At 48.7% G+C, this 26,231-nt stretch overlaps 1 protein-coding gene across 5 annotated transcripts in view; it reads right to left on the bottom strand.

Annotated features, from left to right (window-relative positions):
- Positions 1-26,231, bottom strand: part of TRIM37 (tripartite motif containing 37) — a 1,981,866-nt gene that overhangs the window by 1,596,948 nt on the left and 358,687 nt on the right. For all 5 annotated transcript variants that reach the window (XM_069615157.1, XM_069615154.1, XM_069615156.1 and 2 more), the window contains one exon: positions 5,417-5,533. In XM_069615157.1, the coding sequence (XP_069471258.1) occupies positions 5,417-5,533 (117 nt within the window). The remainder of the gene's footprint in view (positions 1-5,416; positions 5,534-26,231) is intronic.

Raw genomic sequence — 26,231 nt, 5'->3', positions numbered from 1 at the left:
AGTGTTTGGACTGGGCCGGTGGTTGCGCGGTTGTTTTTGGCGTAACCGGGGCTTTGTGCGGCGTCTTATTCTGATGCGTCTCGCCTGTTGCTTGAACATTGGTGGCAGCGCCATTTGATTTAGACTGCCCGGACGCATGCCACCCCTGCGGTTGCGGGGAGGGCTGCCAAGCATGAGGATCGGCGGGCACTGCCGAACTATTTGGTGTGCCTGTTGGCGCTAGGAAAAGTTTCGACTGTTTCGCCGATGGCAGATCGGAGGTTGTGTTTTTAGTGTGGGAAGAATGAGCATCCTTGTCGCTGCGATGTACAGTCCCCATAGCACGACTCACGTCGTGCTTATTAAGGCCGGGGATGGACGACGCGGAGCGAGAGCGCTCTGCTGGGAGGTCAATTGCCTCTGAATTGGAGCCCTGGTCATCACTAAAGCCTTTGTCACACTCGGCGGTTGCGGCGGCAGGGCAACTACTCTCAGCCTGCGACATTCTGTAGGCCGCCCACCGCTTAACATGGCGCTCATTTAGGGTCTTGGGATGCAGGAGCTTACAAGCCACACAGGCCACCTCGTTTAAGGGGAAGACACCTATTACACTTAAGGTGCGTCTTTCCACAGGATTTTTGCCTTGCATGAAGGACAAAATCTAAATGGAGTCCTGTCCATAGCGCAGGAGTAACAGTGATGACAAGGCCAATGGAACAAAGAGAGGAAAGGGAAAGGCATTCTTAAAAAGGAAACGTCCACCCGACCCCACTCTCCTTACTATATAGGCTGACTAGAAGGCCCGGCCACGTAGTCGGCAGGGCCGACCGGATCAACTGCTCTCAAAGGTCTGTAGTAACAGGCTTCAGCAGAGATCACGAAACAGCCTTTGAGGGAAGGGACGGTAAGAGAAGATAAAACAAACAAAGGACGATAGATATAACAATATAGCAATTTCTCTTGAAAAGCTCAGCATAAGGCTGGGCGGAAAAAACAATCTGAGGGACCTCGATGCGTGAGGGATTTTGGGTACACTACACATCACGTTAGGGATAGTGTTACAGGCACGCCCATGTCGACGTCCCCTTTCGATTCTCGAAAGACAAGATGCAATACTCTGCGGTTACCACTGGATGTCAGACTATATGCACAGCATGTGATTCTAAGCAGATTAACAAACATCAGAAACTGTTGTTCTTTACAGTGTTGAAGGGGCTCCACTAGCTCTCACATCTCCATTCTATGATTTTCTATCTGTTTATTGGTCCAAAGTGAGCCTTTCCCTTCTGTTGTGGAGATACAGTACGTGTGTCCTGGTGTCAGGGTGTCAGGTTTGTGCTAATCGTAGCCAGTGTGGATCTCTACTTCACATTCAGCTTTTCACTATGATTGGATATGTCTCACGCTTATGCTTGCCATGTGACAGTTTGTTTTTACATTTAAGAAGAACACGCAGTAGTTTGACCACCGGCTTGTCCAGCTCTGGTCCACAGACTACATTTTCTTCCCATAAAGAAATGGTGTCTCACTCCAGTACAGGTAGATATGCACTAGTTGCTGGTGTGTTCTTTTACATGACAATGTTTTACCTAGTTGTTATTCTCACTACCGTGGAACACTCGGCACTCCAAGTTAATACATATGCATTGCTTACCAGCTTGTGGAGAAAGCTGAAACTTTCTCAGCCAAGTTCTTCCGCTTGTACGATTTGTCCACTTCAGGCAAGTTTCTGCTTTTTAGCATGTGGTACCTACCTTATTCAGTACAGTTGTGTTGCTGCTTATGCATGGCAGTTTTATTTATTAGTAATGTGTCCGATTGGTTATACAGATTTTGGATTCAGTGTTTGGATTATTTTGTAAGTGTGATCAGCACATGGGTTTCCCACTGTGGCAGGTCAGCTCCACAATGAGTTTTCTTTTTGATCTTTCCCTTTCTTTTATGCAGGTTGACTCTTCAGGGACACGGGATGTGATATTCTTCAAAGAGGGTGGTGACTAGTGCGGTTTCACTTGGACAGCATTCTCTGTATGCTGTTTTGGGCATCATGTCTTTCAAGTGCTTTGCGTCCACCACCTGAGAGATGGTCAACACTTGCCTACTGTTTCCGGCTATCTAGGAGTATCCTTTATGTCACTGATATTAGAAATGATGCAGTTATGCTCACTGCTGTATGCATCTTTGCAATTATTCCCAATGTGAGAGTGAGGTTTTTTTCTTTGTTTTTTGTTTTGTTTGCAGGGTCTCCGTTTGATATTTTGTGTTGTATGAACGTCCATTGTTGACCATTACCTCGACGCGTTTGATGTTCACTTTAATTATCACATGCATTCCTTTGAATTATGGACTTGGGTTACAATTCTGCCCCGTTTTAGGATCTCGATTATTGCCTTGCTGTTATGCATTTATTTCAGATGTTGCCCTGATGAGGGACTGCATGGTCCGAAATGCCTTTGCAATCTGCTACTATCTTTAATTATTAAACTGATCATCTCTTTGTTACATATATGAATCGCGCAATCTCGTTCTTGTCTAATGTATTTATGATCACATTTTGAATTTCTTTTCCAACACCAATTAGTTACAGGATGTGCAGCTCTCACTGCAAGCTTTAAGCCTTGGTCATTTTCCCCAGTTTGTTACTAAGTGCCCAGCCGCGGCACTACTGGAGGGCTTGCAACCCACTCATAATATCCAATTAGTATTTGAGAGTTTGACATTCTTTATAACACAGAGCGGTGCCCACTCGCCTACCAATCATTGGAATCCATGGTTTCCCCCAGGAGAGAAATAAAACATAACCATCACTGTTATTAACAGATAGATAACCTTTGACATGACGTTAACTGTGAGCTGCTTTGTTAAATGAGACATTGTTCCTTTCGCTCATGCCTTGATTGAGGCGTGGAACACCACTCAAATATAGTTTTGACAGAAACTCATTTGCCTCCTGTGACATGGGGGTCCAGAACAAATAAGCATGCATACTAATAATATATCTCTCTCCTTCAAGCTCCCTATCCTACCTCTCAGTCCCAGGGGTCCCTAATGTGGTTGTTAGTAATAACGAAAGGTAAAGCCCTACTATCCGAGTCTTCCTTAGGCTAATAATGACATCCCTAAGATGATGGCTAGCTAACTGCCTAGCGGTCTTCTAGTTTAAGGTATCGGAATGAGCCAAATCAAGTATATTTTACGTCTGAATGTAATTAGCAGCCACCTCAAGCCCATCCGCAGTGGGCGAGCACAGACTGGTTTGACGCATATTAGGCGTGCCTGCTGCGCTTGCCCGCTGCACTGTCTGCTCTGCCGGCATATTTAAACTGTGCCGGAGTCATGTGACCAATGCAAAGCGGAAAGTGAAAGCAGACCGTAGCCTGCAGGACGTGAGCGTCCGATGTCTACAATACAATCAAATAATGTCCCCATAAGAATTTAACCACCAAAAGTAAGGGATGTTTGAGGAAAGGGAAAAAAGACACAAAATATCAGTTGCACCGGAAAAACGCGTTTCTTTTTTTTTTCTAAACTTAGTGAGCACAGTGAAGGCCAGAGTCAGAGACAGCTGCTGCAGACTGGAGTGCAGCGTCGGGGCTTTCATCTCAATTTTCCCAGCCCGCCTGCTTCAATGATATATAGGCTCCTCGGGGGCCACTCTTATCAAAATATTGCACGGATGGGCTCCAAGTAGTCCCAAGGGGTATTGACTGGTCACCATCTTCCTTGGGGGGGTGGAGGGGTCTAAAATGGGGGCTCAATCACTTTTTGACCCAGTGGGACAGGAGCTACATGCTTAGGTTTCCACCATCAATGTGCCCCCTGGTGGCCTCCTTTTATGCCTTTTTAAGGAACATAGAATGCATGGGACTTTTCTGTAGCGGATTCTTGGACTTCCCTCGTGATCGTTTACTTCATCACGACTCTGGATACCTGCACCCCATTTGTGTATTCCATAGCCGTGCCTTTGTGCTGTCGAGATCAGGCCCCTGCAGACTATTTGTGCGGTTTGTCGTATGGCAACATTATGTCAGGCGGTCTTCCTGTTCTACAGACCCAAACAGGACTTCTGCAAGCATAACCGATATTTGCATTAGTCCCTTCCCACTAGGTTAAGGGGAGGCTAGAGGAAACTGCAAAGTTATAGGTCCAACGTCCCCCCTTCCTTCATACTTGTGGGAAACAAACCACCATTCACACACTGAAAGGGCGGTTGTCCCGATGCCAACTAATCAAGCCACTTCTGCAGGACTAATTGTCTGAAGTGAGTGTCCGCACAAGAGCGGAGTTCAAACAGTAGTGCTGACAAAGTGGCGGTTCTGACAATGACTGTCCAAGGAAAAAGTCTCTGAAAAGTGACTGAGGCTGCCTTGGTTCGAACTGCACAGGCGTTCAGACCGTTGGCAGGCTGCAGCCCCAGGGACATGTAGGCAAACGCTGTAGATAAAGTGCCAGAAAAAAGTAATCTCTGGTCCTATCTGGATAGAACTACAGCACTCTATAAACATCGAGATTGTGGATCACCTTTTCTTACCTCTCAAGAAGGGCTAGGTAAGAAGATAGAAAAAAACACTGGTAAGGACATTTTTGGGTTAATGTGGAAGTAGACCACCACCTTTGGCAAAAAGAAAGGCGGGTGCACCGCCTTGACTTCGTGGAATGCAATAAAGGGTTCCACCACCGAAAAGAGCTTGCGGCCAAACAACTCTGAAAAGACAATGTAACCAGGTCAGTACCCTAACCTTGACTCGAGGGGATGGGCACAGCTCTAAACCCAAGGAGGGAGACCTACATGGAAAAAATCCACAGCCAGGCCTACCCAAAGGGAAGACAGTGGCAACTGAGTGCCCTAATTCCTATGCGTCCCCCCCACCCCAGACGAACAAGTGCCAGCTTGTTCATGTGCAGTACCCATATGCATAACTCCAGGACTAAAACCATCAGTCTTGTAATATACTGGAACTAAACAGTTACAACTGAAATGGAATGCATCTTCCAATCATAATTCATATAAACAGTAGGACTCCTATAGGTGTCTCTCACACACACACACACACACACACGCTTTGTGCCTGAAGATGAAAGTTTGCTTTCCCACTACAATAGTGGGTTGTTAAAACCTTCACAATGGGAATGGTAATTTCTTTAACAAAGCTTCCTAGTTAGCCAAAAGGTTCTGGATTCAAATCCGTCATAACATTAATTTATGATTTTTATTTTGAATCTTCAACACTTTCTTACAGAGTTCTGGAAGTGTATTAAACACAAATATACAAGCACATAACCTACACAAACTTGATCCAGTCCCAGGCAATCACAACCAATCTCCTCACAAAATGTAGTAGGTTAGCTGTACAGTTTACGTACAGGTTGTTAGTTAATGCCCTTGGTAATCAAGTTTTTCCACTCTAAACCTTGGAATGAGAATACATCCACATACTTATCCTTTTCGTTTTCTTCATGTTTGGTGAGATTGCAGAGCTGTAGTGTATCAAGTTGTTGTGTGACTTCTTCTGCCCACCGGCAGTTCACCAACTCTCTTAGCTGTAATGGTGCTCTAGAAAATGGAAAGATTAATATTTTTAAAATGAGGCAATAAACCAGTCAAATACTGGATGTGGCATTGGGGTAAAGCATTCATTTTCTTTTTACAATCGGAAACACTGGGAAATAGATGCACAAAATTCCTCTGATGAGCTTGTTTTATGGTTGACATATGTCGAATTTTCTTTGCATTCATAAATATGCTCAGTTCTTCATGTTTTTAATTTAAGCAATATCAGCTAAAGGCTATGCAAAGCTCTGCCGCTCACAAGTCCACAGGTACACCCACAATACACACCTTTGCAAAATCAAATAAATAAGCCAATTTACTTCGAATAAAAGATATATATCTTGACAAGTACGCTTAGCTTCTTTGGCTAAGAGCCTTACTGCAATACATAATGCATGCTGACCCACTGGATGGGTTTTATGTGTGCTAGAATGCAGAGTGGACATTTAAAAAATGATTAATGGAGATACGAGTGCTAATTTTAATTGTCCAAAAGCACTTGCAGGTGTGCTCAAACGTTTAGGATTTTAAACTATGCATTTATCTAAGCAATCTAGAAATCGGCAAGGCAATTTGTAGGGAAGCATAATACTTGGAGCTTAAGACAATATTTAATGAACATTTAACATAGTACATCTGTAATTCAGCGTTTTCATTCTTGTTTAGATGGTGCAAAAACGTGGGTACTTTAAACAAACGTATGAATCCGATGGTGTCATCACTCCTTTCCCAGCAGTGACCCCTCATCATGTGGCCAGGGGACGGCAGCCGCCATGGCATGTCCGATTGTAAAGTGCCAGTATGACCAAGAAGAGCCACAAAGGGGACAGAGCGAGGGTTTGCATGTGAATCCATGCCAGACCCATGCTGGAGAACAATAGTTACAGGTAAGTAACATGTTCCTTCTCCAGTATGGGGTCTGGCATTGATTCACATGCTCCTGAATAACGATTACTTGTATAACATTACACAATCACGGGAGGTGGCAAGGCACAACAGAAGCAATCAACTCTTACAGCTACAATAGGCTCACCTCAAGTGAACAGGTTGCGTAGCACTGCTTGGCTGACTCTGGACTCCTCCCTGTAATCCCTATCGACGCAATAGAACTTCGTGAAGGTGTGCGTGGCCCTCCATGTAGCAGCCATGCACAGTACAGCAGGGGCACAGCAGACAGCAACGTCGTCGTTGCAGCGATCGCTCTGGTGAAGTGGGCTCTCGGAAGGCCAAGCAACTGTCACTTTGCCAACAGATGACAGTGAGAGATGCAACCGGATAGCCACCAAGAATTGGAAGCGTTGGACAAGGCCTTCCCATGGTTCACAGGGCCATGGTTCATGAACAGTTGTGGAGTCTCTCGAAAAATACTTCATGCGTGCCACGTAGAACTTCAGCACATGAGCAACATCCAGCAAGCGCACACAAGACACTCTCTGCCGGAGACAAAGGTTTCGGGAACAAAACAACAGGTAACACCAAAGGCTTGTTGCAGCGGAATTCCGACACAACCTTCGGCATGAAAGAGGGGTGTGTACGCACACCACCCTCGATTTGTGGAAAGTCTGGTACGGTTGCTTGCAGGATAGGGCCTGGATCTCACTTACCCTTCTGGCCGAGGTGACAGCCACAAGGAAAGCCGTTTTCCACGAGAGGAACTTGAGTGGGGCCTGATGCAAAGTCTCGAAGGGGGCCCCCATGAGCCTCGTCAGAACTACGTTGAGTTTCCACGGCGGGGCAGGAGCTTCCACCAGCGGGAAAGATCTGAAAAGTCCTTCGAGAAACTCCTTGACGAGTTGGTGGGACCAAAGTGAAGATCTTTCCGGTGACCTGGTGTAGCAGGAGAAAGCGCCAGATGTACCTTGTGGAGGCGTGCACCAACCCGGACTTGGCCAAGGATAGCAAGCACGGAAGGATCTGTGGGGCCGTGACCCTCAGAGGGTTAATCTTCTGTGACCGACAACACATAGCGAAATGCTTCCACTTGTGACCATAGCACTTCAAGGTCGACGGCGCCCTGGACTTTGCGAGGACCTCCCTGCAGTCCGCTGACAACGCATACCCTCCAAACTCTATGTATGCAGGAGCCAAGCCCTCAGGTTCAGCGATCCTGGGTCGTGATGAAGGAAAGCGCCTTCTTCTCTGGTGAGAAGCCTCAGAACCACCGGCAGCCTGACCAGAGACAATCCCGACAGGTTGAGAAGGTCCGGGTACCAAATCTGCCTCTGCCATGCCGAGGCGATGAGTATCATCTTGTATTGACACTGAATGTGTTAATGACTCGTAGCAGGAGAGGGAACAGAGGAAACTCATACCGAAACAGCCCTTCCCACGCATTCACTAGTCTCCTCGGTTGGTGGAATCTGCTGGCAAAATTCTGGCACTTGGAGTTTGCCGCCGCAAACAGATTGTTCCTTGGCCTGCCCCTCGTGACGAATAGGCGGTCCACCTGAGCTTCACGAAGTTCCGACTTGTGGTAGGAGCGCAGTTCCCTGCAGAGGGAGTCTGCAATGGTATTCTTGACTCCGGCCAGGTGGAGAGGGATAAGGAACATCCCCTGTCCAATGGCCTATCGCCACAAGTCCTGCGCTTCATTCGAGCGCCGGGGATAAGGGGCCCCCCTGCTTCCTGATGCAAAACATGGTGGTGGGGTTGTCCGTGAAGATCCTCACCACCTTGCCTTTCAGAGACGGGACGACCAACTTTAGAGTCCAGAATACTGTCCGTAGCTCCAGGATATTGATATGAAGATCCTTCTCCTCCGACAGCGACAGGCCTCTGGCGTGCAGACTTCCAGTGTGTGCTCCCCCCATCCCTCAAGGAAGGCGTCTGTGGTGGCCGTCTCCTGGTATGGCAGGATTTGAAATCCTGTGCCTTGGTGCAGGTTGGCACGAACGCCCCACCATACTATCGCCTGACAAAACTCGTCATTGAGCGAGATCTTGTCTGTGAAGCTTTGTGAAGGACACCTGTATTCAACGGGCATCCAAGAATTCCTAAAGGTGTTGCATGTGCAACCAGCAGAGCCGGACGAGGTAGACGCAGGACTACATCATACCCAGTAACAACTTCATGGCCCGCACCGTGGCCGTCTTTGTCGACGACAGCAGATTCACCTTCCCTAAAATGGCTGCTATCCGCTCCTCTGAGGGAGACGCTAGACAAGAAGACACCGTATTGAGACTGGTGCCCAGGAACAGCGCTTTCTGTGATGGCGTCAAGCAGGACTTTGGATAATTGACAGAGAATCCAAGATCCGTTAGAAGCCGGGCAGTCGCCTCCATGAGTGCGACGGCCAGCTCCTGCGAGAGGGCGCGGATCAGCCAGTCGTCCAGGTATAGGTATATATGTATGCCTTGTAGACGTAGATGGGCCACCACTGGTGCCAGGCATTTCGTGAATACTCTGGGGGCCAACTTCAAGACGGAAGGTAGGGCCTTGAACTCGTAGTGCTGTCCCTGCACCACTAATCATATAAACCTTCGATGTTTCCTGTGAATGGGGATGTGGAACTAGGCGTCCTCCAGGTCCAACGATGTCAAGAAGTCTCCTCTTCGGGGCGTGGCCAGAAGCCAGAAAATGAGCCCGTAGCTCTCTGTGGCTCCCGGACCACCGATTAAAATCCTGGCTGAGGTCCTGCTAGTGACCCACGGAGACAGTCCACCGACTCAACTTTAGCCGGGAAACAGCGAAGGAATACTTGCTGAAAGTTTGAGAGCGAAGTGCAGTGTGGCGCAGCCCCGACGCGAGAGGACTGCAGACGCGGATCTGGAAAGAAAATGGCTGCCGGAGCCGAATTGCGGGTACCTCGGCTGAAGGTGGCAGACCCCGGCAGGAGTGTCAGCGAGAGCATGGAGCAGAGCAGAAAGCGGAGACGCGAAGCGCCACCCGACCTGAAGGTGGAGAAGGCATTGCCAGGCTGCGGGCAGGATAACACCAATGACGCATATCCCTAACTCCACTGGGCAAAAGGAGTGGAGCCCTCGCGGGGGGAAGTGTGAGGAGTGAAGGAACGCCGGGGAGGCAAGGAGACACAGTTGAAGAGCATCGGATCAAGAGGAGGAGCGAGGATCGGCCGGGCCCTGGTGAGTCCCTGCATCTCATGAGAGCCGAGACCAGCCATGAGACTGTTAGGCAGAAACCTGTGCAGTTCCCTCTGGGACCACTGCAAAAGATTTAGGACTATAGGTGTTTGGCAGTAAACCCACTTGGTAGCAGTCTGTACCACACAGATCCACTTGGTAGCTGTGGCTGAGCAGTCTGACCTCCCTCAAGAAGAGTTAGGCAGTATACAGAGTATTCACAATAGGTCAAGAGAACACAATAGAACAAGTAAACACTGACCAGGGCTTGGAGTAAAAGAGAGATAATTATTTATTTAAAACCACATCTAGAAAAACACACAGGCACTAATAGTAAGCAATTCAAAAACACAGTCACTAAAAGATATACACTCCCTTACAAGAATATTAGACAAGTCTTAAGTAAAGCCCCACTTATTTTCAGACAGCGGTGAGCGCTTAACATAGATGGCACTCTAATAATTTGTTTTAAAAAGGGAGAGAAAAGCAGAGAATAAATTGAAACAGATCCCAACACTTTTTCACGAACACAACAAGAGAGGAAGGCAAAGCAACACCGTGAATTCAGAGTCAGTAGGCCGGATCCGCTTTAAGAGGATCAAAACGAAATGTGTCCAAGGTCACACGGTTGCAGTGCAGAGAAGTCTTGTAACGGTTCAAAAAGGAGTTGGACCAAAGAAAGGGACCAGTTAGAGGGTCAAGGCGGCCAGCCCAGTCCAGAAGGTTAAGGGGTTATTATTACCTTGTAGCAATCTTTCGAAAGGGAGGCCTGGCGGACACGGTACCTTAAAAGTGGTGAGAACATTCCAGCGGGGGCAGTTGTTCCTGGCAGCGGATGCAAGTCGGTGCTTCGTCCGGGGAAGAGAGGATCTCGTCGGGGAGGAAGACAGGAGTCCGTTGCACTGCCAGGGAAGAAACCAGCCGCAGAGTTTCTCAGGTACAAGGAGCGGTCCGTTGATTCGCGGTTCAGTGGTAAGTGGCTATCCGGCCGCCGGGGTGCTTGGCACGGGCAGTTCGACAACAAACCAGTCTGGGGTGCGAAGAAAAGAAGGTAAACTGGTTGTGCCCACCATTCAAGGGAAGAAGCCTCTCCAGCCGGGAGATCTTCTCTGTCGTAGGGAAGTGTTGATTCGGTTCCGCAGGGCTCCACCGGTGGTGTTGTCGTGGTAGGTCGGCTCAGCTTCTCCCTCGTCGGATTCTCAGGTCCTGTGGCGACTTCTGAAGTTCCAGTCCCCAAAGCCCTGCTTTTATGCAGCATACCCCCATTCACTCAGCCTAGCGGTCAATCAACCATGCTAAGTGGTGAGCCGGCCGGCTCACCACTTGGGCCAATCACACAAGAGTGCGACTTGAGTTACCAAGGTCCAGGGTGCCTAAACCCCCCTCCCTCACCCACTGTGGTACCCAGACAGAGTGGCACCACTTTTGGAGGCTTCTGTGGAGAAGCCCGCCAAAAAGTGGAACAAAGGGCTCGACTTGGGTTGGAGTCACAGAAGAGAACACAAACGCCATTTTAGAATAGAGTCCTGGCAAAAAAATACCAACCGGTGAATTAATATTTATTAAATAAACCAGCGGTATGTTCGAGGCTATGAGAATTAAATAATTAAAGTTGGTAGCCTCGAACAATGGGAAAATCCCATAGGGAAATATGTGCGGTCGAATATAAAAAGTAGTATCCACTGCCACCAGCCAAACCTCGATCGGGGGGACAGAGACGTGCCCCTCAACTAACAGACCTCGGGGCAATCGAATTGCCCCGACCAGTACGTCCACAATATGATGGTTTTTACTGGTTTCTGTTAATAATTTGGGACTAGTAAAGCCAATGGTGACTTTACATGCCCTGGGAGACAGTAGTCAGTCCCAGGGTATGGAGTCTATGGTGGGGTGTCACTATGACACCCCTGTGTTACTGCACGGAGGGTGCTGTGTAACACACATAGTAAAAACACATGAGACCCTATGGAGTTAAGGACCCCATAGCCCATAAAACACATTAACAGTCAAAGGAACACCATAAATCATGTCCAAGAGTGGGAGAAAAAAAGAGTCTCACTCTTGGCAGGAGAAAAAAACAAACTCCAGAAATCCAGCAAAGCTGCTGGGGGACTCACTATGTTAGGAAATTCACCCTAAAGAGAGAATTGTCCCTAATACAGATGGGTCGGACCAAAGGGAGGAGCATTGTGGAGAGGGAAGGCCGCACTGGGAATATAAGTCCGGGAGGCAGCAGAGTGCTCGGCTGACGGTAGGGGCAAGTTTCTCCCCTTTTTGATACCCCCCCACATCAGAGTAACATTGAAAGGCACCTCTCTCGCCCCACATAAGTGACTTGATAGACCGTGAGCCCAGGGGGGCGAGTATTGCATGGTATGTGGGTGCCGGAGGGACACGGATGTGACCCAGAGAGGCACCTGTTAACACTTGGGGGACAATGGGAGGTGGCACAGGGGCATACAGCCCGGTGATAAGGAGCAGGGCATCCTAAGGAGAGGAAAGCTCGGGACCCCTCTCAAGTGAAAGCCTATTTGAGGTACAGAGTGACTGCTACGACCGCTTCCCTGAAGGAAGGGAATACCAGTTGGAAAGGCGTGGACCTCCTGGTGGTCTAGCTCCAAGGAAGGGGCACAAGTTAAGGCTGGGCTACCCAGAAACAGGGACAATGGTAAAGGGTCAACAAAGGATGGACAGATATACTGACCAGACTAAAAAAAACACCACAACAATGAGGAGGCGGGCCAAGAAGGGGAAGGTGCCAGTGGAGGGGCCTCAGGAGGGGCGACTCTGGACACCCCAATGGAAGCAATCCAAGTTACAAGAACCTTCCTTGAAGGGAGCATTAAAGAAGTAGGGGTGGATGTGTGCCTGGTGAGGGCATACTTACGGAAGGTGTGTGAAAGGGTTACGGAGGTGGAGCAGAGACTAAGCAATGTGGATGACATACTACAACTGCTAAAGAATCAGGTGGCAGGCTTGGTTGGGGCAACCAGGACATTGAAGTCTAGAGCGGAGGATGCATAAGGACGATCACAGCAATGCAACATCCAACTGGTGGGTGTCCCCGAAAGAGAAGAGGGACCTAGTGCTGAACTTTTCATGGAGCAGCTCATATTAGATACCCCGAGGGTGAAGGGACTATCAAAACTTTTTACGGTAGAGCGCACACATAGGGTACCGGGCAGAGCAACGCCTCCAGGAGGACCACCAAGGGTCAGTGGCAAAAATCTTGAATTTCCAAGACAGGGATGCCATTCTACAGGAGTCCCAGAGGGTGGCCCACTATGACGTGGGGAACACTAAGCTATGGATTTTTCAGGATTTCACATTGGATGTACAGCACCAAAGTAAAACTTATGCCGGAGAACGGCACCGCCTTAGAGAACTAAACATTAAATATATGATGTTCTTTCCAGTCAAATTGAAGGTTATTGCAGGAGGGAAATCATGGTTCTTTGGATAACCACAGGAAGTGTGGGCTTGGCTGGAAACACAGCCTCAAGGCTCCAGTGCTCAGCGAGAAGGTGTGAAAGAAACAATGTCTGGTAACCGAGAAGGGTCAGGGACCCTAGAAACTGGGAAGGATCAGAGGGGACCTGTGAAGAGGTGGAGCACCAGTTTAAGATCGAAAATGAGAGAGCGAGATATGTCTTTAAGGACGGGTGGAAAGGGGGCAACATGGGGGAACCCCTGGACTGATGACCGGTCGTCCACTGGAGGAGGGGGGGTGGGAGGGACAGGTCAAGAGTTGGGGGGGGGGGGGGGGTGATCCGGACCAATATTGGGGAGGGCCCGGGGGAGGGAAGGGGCGGTTTGGAGGGAGCGAGTGAAGGAATCTGAGGGAAGAGGGGTGGGGTTGGGAAGCCAGTTGGGGTAATGCGAGGCTTGAGTGGTAGAGCGAAGTGGGGGAGGAGGGTCAACATAGGGGGAAGGGGAGGGCGGGTGGGTGGATGGGAAGAGGGACAATGGAAGGGGGGGGGAGAGGAGGGAATTTGGGGATATACATGTGTTGGGCACGGTTGCCCAGTTGGTTGAAGTTGGAAGCAAGGCTAACGGAGTGAAGAGAGCGACTCAAGTGAGACCAGGGGGATCCACAGTGATGGGAAAGGGATGAGAGGAGGGAGACAACTGCAACCAGAACAGGGGCGATTGTTTGGGGGTCTAGGTAAGAAGTTGAAGTGCCAGCGAGTAGGGGACTTTCTGGAGCGACATGGGATACAGCTTGCTTTGATACAGGAAACCCATATGATACGCAAAGATCTGGATCTACTTAGGAGGTGGTGGGGGGGGGGGGGGGCGGTGGTAGGAAAGACTTATTCTAAATTCGCAAGAGGGGTATTGATTTGGGTGGCGACGGGGGTACCTCTGCAGGTGGATAGGGTGGTAACGGATGAGTTGGGAAGAAGGACGGTGGTGCTTCAGGGAGTATTGGAAGGTAAAGACATTTGCCTGGTCAACTCTTATGCTCCTAATGTAGATGACAAAGAATACTTCACCTCAGTGATGCAACTGGTGGGACGGTACCGCGAAGAAGTGTTTATATGGGGAAGGGATTTTAATTGCTTGGTAGACCTGAATTTGGATAGTACGGGGAGCTTCGGCTCACTGAAGCAAAAGGCAGTGTCAACAATGTGGAAGGTAATACGAACTTGGATCTGGTGGAGCTGTGGAGGGGGTCTCGCAGACAAGATCAGGGGTACTCTTACTTCTCAGTGGTGCATGGAACGTAGTCCCGTTTGGATTACGTGTTTGTCAGGGCAGAGCACTTCAGAACATTCAGCAATACAGAGTACTTAGGGAGGACCCTTTCGGATCATTCACCTTTGTTAACAAAAATGGAGGGGTACTCCTGGAGGCTTTCAGCCTCGGTCCTGGAGGACGGGGCATTTCAAGAATACATGAGGGAAGAGAGAACAGCCTTCCTTGAGAATAATGAGGGTTCGGTGTAAAGGTGGGGAATATTATGGGAATATTATGGGCAGCGTTTAAGGTCACGATTAGGGGGATTTGTATAGCTAAGTTGGTATGGGTTAGGAAAACTTTGCAGGAGAAATTATGGAAACTGGAAAAGGAGATGGCCATCTTGGAACAGGAAATAGGGGCAGGACAAGACAAGGGTGAGGAATTGGCAGTCATCCTGGTAACCCCATCGGGAGATAGAGGATTCACTTTCAAAATTTGGCAGGCATCAAAGGGTTATACTAATTCACAGGGAGGTGGACAAGGCGGGGCGCCTACTGGCCTGGTTGATCCGACGGGAGCAACCACGGCAAAGCAGAACCCATATTAGGCGAAACTCGGGGGAATTTACCACCACCCAGGCCGAATCAACTGAGCCTTTCAAGACTTCTATGAATCCTTGTACACGAGTGAAAAAATCATATTCGGATGAGGATGCACAGGTGCTTCTTAATATAGCAGAACTACCGGTCGTCACAGGGGAGGTCAAGGAGAAGTTAGAGGGACCAATTGAAGAATCTGAAATATGTGAGGCGTTGAGGGCTATGGGGAAGGGCAAGTCTCCAGGACGGGATGGACTCCCAATGGAGTTCTACTGCAGGTTGGAGGAGCTATTGGTTCCCCGGCTTTTGAGACAGGGATTCTCCCAGAATCTATGCAGGAAGCAATAATAACGGTCCTACTGAAGAACCGTAAAGACTTCCTTGAATGCTCATCCTATCAACCTATCTCGTTAAATGTTTACGCGAAAATTCTGGGGAAGGTGTTAGCTACCAGATTGTCTGAGGTGGCCCCAGGTCTAATGCACCCGGATCAGTACGGGTTTGTAGGGGGGCAGAGCACCACAATGAATCACCATCGGTTCCACCATGTAATGGACCAGGCCAAGAACTCCCGGGAGGATATGGCGGTGGCCTCTTTCGATGCCATGAAAGCTTTCGATTCAGTGGAATGGGAATGGTTGTTCCGAGTGATAGGGGCCTACGGGTTTGAGGACAACATATGTATATGGTACCACTCTTACATAATAAACCAATGGCTAGAGTAAGAACTAATAGCTGGGTTTCACAGAGATGGACACTAAGTAGAGGGACAAGGCAAGGGTGTCCAGTGTCCCCAGTGTTATTTGCAATGGTGGTGGAGCCTTTGGCGAGGTATCTTTGGAGCGAGATGGGGGACACAGGTATTTGGGTGGGAGGGGTGCAACATGTGATCTCCCTATACGCCGATGACCTTTTATGTGTGGGGAACACGATAGACAACCTCCCAGTCCTTTTAGAGGTGCTAGGTGACTTCCGGAAATTGGCGGGTTATCACATTAATGTTGAAAAGTCTGTTATTTCCACTGGGGCGCCTTAGAGATTAGAACCTGACTACCCTGCCGAACGGGGGACTTAGATGGGAGGGGGACTCGTTTCGATATCTGGGCAACCAGATTTTTCACAGTATCGAAGAGACATTCATGTACAATACGGGCAGAGCTCCCTCGGGGACAGGGTAATCGTTTTCAATTTTGGAAAGGGCAGCCATTATTATTGATGGGAAGAAAGGCCCTGCAATTAAGGTCTTCTTTAAAATGCTAGATGAACAAATGAGGGAACTACTGTGGAACTCAGGGAGGAGGAAGGTCTCACTAGTAACGTTACATGGTTCACGTCAAGACGGGGATTCAAATTTGCCTAATTATGAGCAATATATTATGGCAGCACAGCTGCAGACTGTGTTGATGTGGGGGGAAGGGACCACTAATGTTTTTCAGGTGGTCCGGGAGATCTGGAAGAAACTACTGAGAAGTAAGCAGGTATTGGGGCTTTATAGCGCAGACCTGCCGTGGAGCACGGGCCAGGGGCTTTGGACGGTGGCACAGAGAATGAGGTAATCGAGATTGATGGAGAAGAGGTGTGCCTCAGTAGGGGCTTTATTTAAAGGAGGCAAGGTGCATCCATTTGAAAAATGGAGACAGCGATACAGGATTCCCAGGGGGCAATTACTGGCCTGTGGGACAATGATCGCACGCTTAGCAAAACTGTGGGCGGACATCCCGGAGGAACGAACTACGAACCCATTAATGAAACTATTACTGAACCAAGGAGAGGGAAGGGCTAGGGTTTCTCATATTTATCATTCAATAGGGGTGTTATTCCCTACGGAGGAGCAGACAGTTAAGGCCAGGTGGGAAAGAGATGCAGGGGAACAGACTGGGCAAAGATGTGGGGTCAGATCCGAAAGACATTGAGAAATGCTAGATTTCAGTGGATAAAATGTAATGTCCTGCATAGGGTATATTGAACACCCGTAAAACACCTTTAAAACTACATGCGATGAATGGCACCTTAAGGGCAGACTGCCCAAGATGTGGGACTGGGCAGGCAGGGATTTGGCACATGTTGTGGGAATGTTCAGCGATCAGGGACTACTGGCAAGCAGTAGTAGTAAGAATCAATGGACTATTGGGTTCCAGTTTTGAGTGTGCTTATGGGGATTATTGCGGGGTGGGAAACGCTATAAGCGTGGAGGCTACTGGCCCAGTTTATGCTAGTACTGGCCAAAAGGAGGGTACGCCCTGGACGCAAGCAGACTGCAATGGGAGAGTCTTGTGAGGCTAGCTCAGGGGCAACGTGCTCGCCATGGAAGCAAGACGACACGGAGCACCACAGGTTCGACCCCTGGGTCCGCGCTTAGAATCCTCTGGGTATTAAGCGCGTTATAAATAACCTATCATCTCATATGCCTAAAGAACCACAAATTAGAGTAAACTTGGCACAGCAGTATACTGTGACTATCAGAGGTTTCAATTGGTGATCTGTCCCGGGTCCATCCCAGCACTTACAGCAGCAGCATTGGAAATAGAGAGCGCTACAGACTGGCACTACAGCTCAGGGATTTGGGCCATTATTTTCTATTACCTCCAAGACTTAAGTTGGAGATGAGGTCTCCTACTTCTGCACCCCGAAGTGAGACAATGTGTACTCAGCTTCTGTCCTGAAGAAGGTTGGGATAAGAAAGGGCTATAGTCCACAGCACCAACAACCAACTGAAACACGTGTCGACCCAATACTGCCCGTTTAACAGATGGCCACACCATTTCAAGAAAGGGGTGTATACATATGTTGTAAAAAAAAAAAATGGTGGTTATTAGGTTATAGATGTTGATACCTATTGTGAATTTGGAGTGATGTGAATTGAGTGAGTGCATATATGCGATGGAGAGAATTTAATACGAGCTGTATTGTTTTTTGTGATCTAAATGTATAGCTTGGAAACTTTTTGATCTAATATTATAATATGATTGTTGTGTATTTCGAATACAATGAAATAGCTTTTTGTAAACTTGAACAAGTTTCTTGCCATTCTCTACTTAACGGTCCATGTTTTCTGTTGTTAACTTTAACTTACCTGCAAGACCGTTCAGTATCGCAGGTACCCTTACATTTTGAAACCAAAAGGAGGGTAGCCATAGCATGGAAAAGACCCAGAGGGCCATCGTTGAGGCAGTGGATGGAAGATACATGTAGATGGGGAATGGCAGAATGAGGAGTCCTGAAGATGACCCGGGTTGGAGGAGGGGTAGAGGTAGATTGGAGCCAGCTGTTAAATTAACTATGTTCCTCAGTGGAATTGAAACCCCCATGACGGTGGAAACGGAGGGTGGTGGGAGAGGGGAAGTACCTGAAGGGAGGAAGGGCAAAGGCACAGGGGTAATTCAATGGAATGTATACGAAGGTGAAGGACACAGGACCTGTACCCGCACAATCGTGCCCCTGTTGAGCTTGTGGGTCCCTGAACCTACAGCATTTTTAGATGATGGTTAATATTAGTGTATGACTGTTTGTGAAATTTCACCTTGTGACTGTATGCAGGCTGTTGGCCCTGGAGGAACAGACAGAGGAAAAGAGTATACAGCTACCTGTGCTACGTGATGCAACTGCTCAAGATCCATTCTATGCCATTTTGCTTCATGTTATAAAACGTGTTTAATAAAGAGATTTCAAAAAATAATTAAAAGAAAGAAGTCAGAATCGGCCACCAGGGGGCGCATGGACGATGAACTCCTCTGTGTGAGCTCCAGCCTTAAGGTCCACAAAGTGCTTGAGTCCCCGCTTTTTGGACCCCCCCCCCCCCCCCCCGAGCCGTGAAAAGTGACCTAGCGATCCCTAAAGGTACCCCCCCCACGAAAAATCCCAGAGAAAATCAGACGAAGGAAACCTCCAAACCACCGTGTGACAGTAGCGGCCTCCAGGTGGAGCCCACACGGGCACGAAGCCCAAGTTAGAACCGGCCACGGGGAAGGCGCAGCACACCCGCGGCCCGACCACTGCACAGAACACCCCGGTGAACGAAGCGGGAGACCCATCGTCTGCAAGCGCCCACCAGCACTGCCAGGCGAAGCGGAACTGTTCGCCTACAAACGAGAGGGATAACGGAGCCCCGGAGACAGGCTCTGTCACAGCGGCTTTGAAGCCCCCTCCAGACACATACGAGGAGGTCCCTGGAGCTCAGACCTCTCTGCACCTCGCGGGCTGACTCTGAAGGCCCACAGACCCCATTGTGGCAAAGCGGATCCCCCCTCAGCACGAATTCACAGCGCAGCAGTGCGCACAACGAGAGCTGCCCACGGAGCCAACTGTCCCGAAGGGGAGGCGGGCTCCCGCAAGGACACACCGGTTGCCCTGCTACAAACCCAGGCGGCGGCCACGACCGGGAACAAACTACGCACTCGGTGAGTGGACGCTGCCCACCCCCACCCAATTGAGAACTATGAGGGTTCTGGACACAGCACCAGCATGAGCACAAAACCGCAGCAATTTAATAACACTTGAGGAACAGTCACCCACATACCCGAAGGGGCACAGATACAAGCTGAATACTGCCTCACGAAACCGCAACCTATACGCCTGCCTCCCCCCCACTTGAGTACACAATGTCGCAAAGGCCTATATGGAAGCTAGGCAGAAGAGAGGAACGGGTGCCCATCCATACACTAACACGCCCTGTCTCCTACACCACGCTCAAATTGGTTATTTGCCTACACCTCCACAACGGCTCTGACCATACGAGGCAACCCAAAACCCACCACCAGAGGAAATACCAAAGTGAAGGGGAAACCAGTGGACACTCCGAATTCCGACAACAGAGAGGCGCATCCTCAGCCACGTATCGCCCAGCAACTATTCTTTTGACCCCAGAAAAAGAAGCGCACGGGGATCTCTGCCTGGTCATCGCTGAAACCATTGAGACACTACATCCGACCACACTCTGGGCACAAGCACGCCACCCCAGTCGCCCCCCCAGCTATCGAAACAAGACAACGCACCAGAACTGCACAATCGGAAATTCCCCGGTGCCGTACAGAGATCTGCCCTAAGGGGAACCTCAGCAAACGCGTGCAAGGATGACAATCCCCATTTACCGGAATCAACCACTGCCCTCCATAAATGTACAATAAGCTGGGACCTTAGCAAATCAAAGCACCTACTCTTGACCCAGTTCACTACCGCAATTAACTGAACAACCAACAATCATGAATATCACTCCTGGAATCAATCTGAAGACACCCACACATATTCCTCTGAGAAGGTACCAAGAGAATTATCGAACCCCAGTTAAACGGACCAGAAAGGAGTAAAGGGCCATCACGTCAGCCCTGCACACTATCCTTGAACATCACAGCCGCATGTACCCTGTACTCAGAGTCTATGACCACCAAAGAAAAGCTTGCGCCATATAAGTTCTCAACTCGCTCTCAATCTCCCACCCCCATCACTGCAATAGCGACCTCTGGACCCCAGGCGGCAGCCACAAAATCCGATGTGGCGGACTTGCTCTCCGAAATGAAGAGCATGCAAGCAGACATAAGTGGGAAGATCGATAAAATAACACAGGATCGAAAAAATGGAAGAGCGGCTTGAGGAGGTGGAACACAACCAGACCTCTCTATCCACACTGGAAGCACAGATGGACACCAGACTCGCCGACATTGAGACCAGGGCAGTGGCATTCAGGCTAAAGGTTGATGATCTCAAAAACCACGAACGGCGCAACAACATCTGTGTCTTTGGCATCCCGGAGAAAGAAGGAGAAACAGAAATAGACCTGAAGAGAACCTTACATACAATCTTGAAAGTTCTATTTGTTGACGACTCTCTAGATGAGCCCAAACTTGACCGCATCCACTGTGCGGAAGGAGCATCGGACGGACCCAGGACGATATTGGCTCAATTCCACAACTACGCCGATAAGGTCCGGGTCTTGGAAAAGGTGAGGAATACCAACTAGATCTCCATAGACACGGCCAATGTCTCCATATACCAGGACCTCTCCTCCCTCACCCTTGCTATGAAGGAAATGCCTCCCACTGACCAAATTCCTGAAGGAGAAAGCAATCAGATACCGTTGGGGTTACCCCTTCTCGCTAACCTTCAAATAGGAAGGGACCACAATGAAATTGAAAACAGAGGGGGACATCAACAGCTGCATCACGGACCTCCTGGGTGAACCGGAGAGTTCGTCAGTACCTGAGGGGGCTGGCAATAGAGACAGACAGTGGAAGATCAAGGGCCCAAGGCGTCAAAAAATTCCAGGAGCCCGCAAATTCAGACAGATTAATGTTTTGTCAGACATGGAACATTGAACGCTCCACAAGACCCAAAACTACACAACATAGCCCCAAAACACACAGGCACAAGGTGACTCAACTTGAAAACATGGAGCGCCCAGGTGATATCTGAAACAAACTCACGATGCCTGATGCCGACAATAAGCCTGTACAGTAAGAATATGCTGGGATAACAATTTACGAATCGGGGAAAGGGAGGAGGGTGAGGGGGTAGAGGGAGCTCATATTTCATTAGAATTGTTAAGTTAGCGGAACAAGGAAAGGTCCTCACTGGTGGTCCAAATGCTAACTGGGTGAGACTAACCCGGCTGGATCGGACGCTACACAGGGGAAAAGGGGGGAGGGTTGCAGACGGGGTGGAGGAAGGGGGAAAGGGCGAACAACACAGTGTATCTATATGAGAATTGATCTCTACGGCCACGAAAGTAAAATGGATCTGGCAATGTCCAGAATAGTAGCCCAACAACCAGTAAAAAGGTGATGGCGGTGGTTACCAATAATACAAAGGGAGTCCACACTAGACTTTGCTCTCTTAATGCCAAAGGACCCAATTCCCCCACAAAAAGATCCATGGTACTAAGAGAATGGGGTGGATGTACTACTCCTACAGGAGACAAAATATGCCAGAGGGGAAGAGCGCAAAGTAATACCGCCCAGGTTGGGTACCGAATACTGGGGCTCTGGGACGCTGAAGAGGGCGGGAATGGGAATATTAATGAGAAAAATGGCTGAGTTTAAAATCTCGAAGACCTGGTCAGACGTAGACGGAAGAGCTGCACTGCTCGTAGGAACCATGCGAGGCCTAAAGGTCATCATAGCAACGCACAATGTCACAAACGTAGCTCAGGCCAAATTTATCCAACGCACGATAGCAAAAATAAAGCTCGAAGCGGAAGGCCATGTAATTGTTGGAGGAGACTTCAACCTCTGGACCGACACCAAGAGAGACAGGCAATCAGCAAGCCCTCCTTCCGCGGAACCGGCCGACGCCGGTAGAACGGAGGTAATGAAAATGTTGTAGACTTATAGAATAAGATGTGTGGCACGCTCAAAACCCAGATACTAGGGGCTACACTTTCTATTCCGCACCATATGGTACGTACACACAAATTGATTACATAAATACTTCGGAAGAACTCCTGGCAGTCACGGCACATTTGAGAATTGAGCCAATAACCTGGTCAGACCATAACATGGTCTCCCTAGAGTTAGACCTGGGAGCTCTTCCACGCAGACGAACGAAATGGCGCTGTAACGAGTCGCTATGGAAAGATCCTGTGTTCCATGCAGAAATTACGACGGAAATAGAGATATATATTAAGGCAAATGTTGACAGAGAAGTACCGATAAAAACTGTCTGGGTTGCAGGGAAAGTGACCTGGCGAGGAGTACTAATAAGAGGGTGCGATTAAAAAAAGAGAGGTACCTGATAGAAAAGAAATTGAGAACTGAAATAGCGGACTTAGATTGGGCGGCCCGTACAGCAACAGAGGGGAGAGAAGAGAAGATCCTTCTATCTAGACAGAAAAGAGAGGAACTCCGCCTCCCTGAAGAAGCCAAAGTCATTAGAAAGCTACAACTCCTCAAGCAAAAACATTATGAGTAGGGAGACAAAGCCAATGCCCTATTGGCAAGCAGGCTCCGTGGGCAAAGAGAAGAAAGATGGGTTAAGTCTATACACAACGGTCCAGACAACCGACAAAGCACACACGAAACGGACATTCAAGAGGCATTTGCACAATTCTACCAACATTTATATAGGTCAGAGGCAGGCCAGAACAATTCCGCCAAACACAACTACCTGTCCGAGATTGTGATGCCCACGGTGACAGGTGACGAGGCGGACGTAATGGATGCCCCAATCACTGGAGAAGAAATTGAGGCAGCAGTAAAGAGATTGCCACTAGAGAAGGCCACTGGAAACAACAGGTATACAGCTGGTTTCTATAAGACAGTCCTATCCCCCTTATCCTCCCCCTCCTGCTGAAGCTCTTTAATGATATCCTCGATTCCCGTGTAGCCCCGGACTCGTTCTCTGAAGCCCTTATCTTTGCGATACCCAAAACAGGCAGAGATCCCACACATTGCAGTTCATACCGACCAATCTCTTTGCTCAATATTGACGCAAAGATATATGCGAGGATACTGGCAGCACGCCTAGAAATAGACCTACCTCGGCTCAATCATTCTGACCAGGTGGGATTTATAATAGGCCAGCAAGGGTCTGTTACTATGCGGAAGACTCTCCATCTGATAAACGAGTCACGGAAGAGAGGGGAGCAATCAGTTCTCCTCTCTATCGACGCAGAAAAAGCATTCGACAGGGTTGAGTGGGGATTCCTGGAAGCGGTCCTAAGGTACACCTTGGGGAAAGATTCAGAAGAGGGGTCAAAGCAATCTACACGTCCTCTAAGGCCTCAGTCTCTGTCAATTCCGAGTACTCGAGATGGTTCCTCCTGAACAGAGGAACAAGACAAGGTTGCCCCCTCTCGGCCATCCTTTTCGCCCCATCACTAGAACCATTAGCACAAAAAATTAGAGCAGACCGACTGATCAAAGGGATCTCGGTCAATGGACAGGAATATAAAATAGCACTGTATGCCGATGACCTCTTACTACACATCACGGATCCGCTAGATTCCATACCTAGAGCGATAGAACTAATCTAACACTACGGCCTCCTCTCCGGCTTTAAAATTAATAAGAGTAAGTCCATCCTATTCCCCCCTCCATGAGCCCACCCCTACTGACTAAGCAAAGTATTCAACCTTGGGATTAACCACTGGCGGGCCCACACTGAAATATTTGGGGATTAACCTGGTCAACTGCCGAGACGCTTTATATGAAGCTAACTTCCCACAACTCCAAGAAAAGTTTCGGGCCGACCTGGATAAATAGCAAAACCTAATGGTATCATGGATGGGATGGGTGAATGCAATTAAGATGGTGTGCCTCCCACGATTCCTTTACCCCTTCCAAATGCTCCCCATTACAATTCCCGAATCATACTTTAGTGAGGTCAAGAGGATTATGTTACGCTTCCTCTGGCAAGGGAAGAAATCGAGAATTGCTTATGAAGTATTAACACTGCCAAAGGAGAAGGGAGGAGTGGGACTACCCGATATCGAAAAGTATAAGGCCACGCAACTTAGAATTCTAATACCACACTTGAGAAACCACACACACTTACAATGGCTGGCCCTTGATAACTACCACTTCGCTCCAGTCACTCTCTCTGAATGGCTCTGGGTCCCAAAGAACAAACTGACTCATAGAATACGAGAATAATCAATAATAGGCACCATTTGGGAAATTTGGAAAGACACTCAGAGCATGCGACACATAACGACATGGCCGTCTCCACTGAGCCATATCTGGGCGCCAGGAATAAGAGCAAATCCCGGACAACACACCATTCCAAACGTGGTTGGAAGCGGGTTTAGAGAGGGTGGGTCAGCTCTGAAAAGGAGGGACATTCATTACAATCACTGACCTAGAAAGTGTCCTGAACATTGGGAAACTCAATCTTCCATTACCTACAGCTGAAGGGTATAATGTTGAGGAGACCAAGGAAAGAAAAGATACAAAGAGACCTTACCCCCTTCGAAAAGCTTCGACACTCTTTCAAACACCAAGGGTCTGATCTCGGCCAACTACAAAACTCTAATTGAAGCTGAGGGTGGTTCCACAAATAATCTCAGGACAAGGTGGAAAACGTACATGAAAATAGAGATCTCTACCGAGCTACGGTCAAAGATATGTACAGGAGCCCCGAAAGTATCCATAGCCTCTCAGTATAAATTACATGCCATCAAACTCCTGCACAGATGGCAATACGATCCCCACAGATTGTCCAAAATGTACCAGACGGTGAACCACCGGTGCTGGCGCCAATGCGGCCAAATCGCAACCTAATGGCACATGTGGTGGGAATGCCCCAAAGTGAAGGTGTTCTGGGACGAAGTTCTCGGGTGGATTAAGGACATTGATGGTATACAACGTAATTGCACACCCCTTTTGATACTCTTCTGGTTAGAGCTGAATGACGAATATGAAAGAGCAACAGGTCTGATTGCCCCCCTGCTACTAGCAGCCCGAGCGTGTCTAGTCATTAAATGGAAAGCTGAAATAACCCCAAGTAAGAAAGAATGGGTGAATGTTGCAACCAGCATCTTTGTGATGGAGAAAATGACTGCGAGTCTACATGCCAGATCCATGCAAGTTGACACCCTGTGGCAAGACTTTGTGGAACAACACGTCCCCACCCATTAAACCACAAAGAGTCACACAGACTGACGAAACAAAGCACCAGAGGACGAGGGCCGGAAAATAATGCTTATTGAAGAACCAAACCCCGGCATTGTAGACTGAACCAGTATGACCCCTTTGCCTTACATCTTGTCACACATTTAGCATACTCTGGAACCACTGCCCCTAAACTCACTTGATGGGCACAAATCCACTTATTAAAGTTGTGCCTTTTTGATGGCGGACACAGATCAAATCAACGCATATCACAGAAAACACTGTACAGGGGGGTAGGGGGGAGGGAAGACGAAAGCAATATTGAAATGTTAAGATCTTGAACTATGAATGTAGCTGTTTATCCCATTCGTTGTTATAGTTCATGACACTTTTTTGCTTATATGCATAACAATGCTGGAATTATATGTTATGTTGAAAACCAATAAAATCAAAATTGAAGAAAAAGCGAAGAAAAAAAGTTGCCTCTTTCTATTTGGCAAGCATGTGTTGCAACATGACCATCATGCATTTTTTCCAGACGTCGTAGGTCTAGGATGCGTCGCCAGCGCCCTGTCTAACCAGAAAGTATTTGGAATAGACCCGGGCCACGGAGCCATTGGGGAACTAGCTCTATCGCCCCTTTTCGCAGCATGGCCCGTACCTCCTCCAGGAGCGGAGGGATGTGCTGCTCCTGACTGGTAACCGGAGGGATCCGCAGGTACCTGTGTTGGAAACTCTAGGGTGTGTCCTTGGGTGAGAGCGTCCAGCATCCATCTGTCGGTGGTGATGTTTCTCCACTCGC

Source organism: Ambystoma mexicanum, chromosome 9 (genome assembly GCF_040938575.1).
Source record: "Ambystoma mexicanum isolate Mex_15411 chromosome 9, UKY_AmexF1_1, whole genome shotgun sequence".
NCBI classification, from domain to species: Eukaryota; Metazoa; Chordata; class Amphibia; order Caudata; family Ambystomatidae; genus Ambystoma; species Ambystoma mexicanum.
The sequence above is the reverse complement of the archived record's forward strand: the minus strand, read 5'-3'. Positions and strand labels throughout refer to the sequence as shown.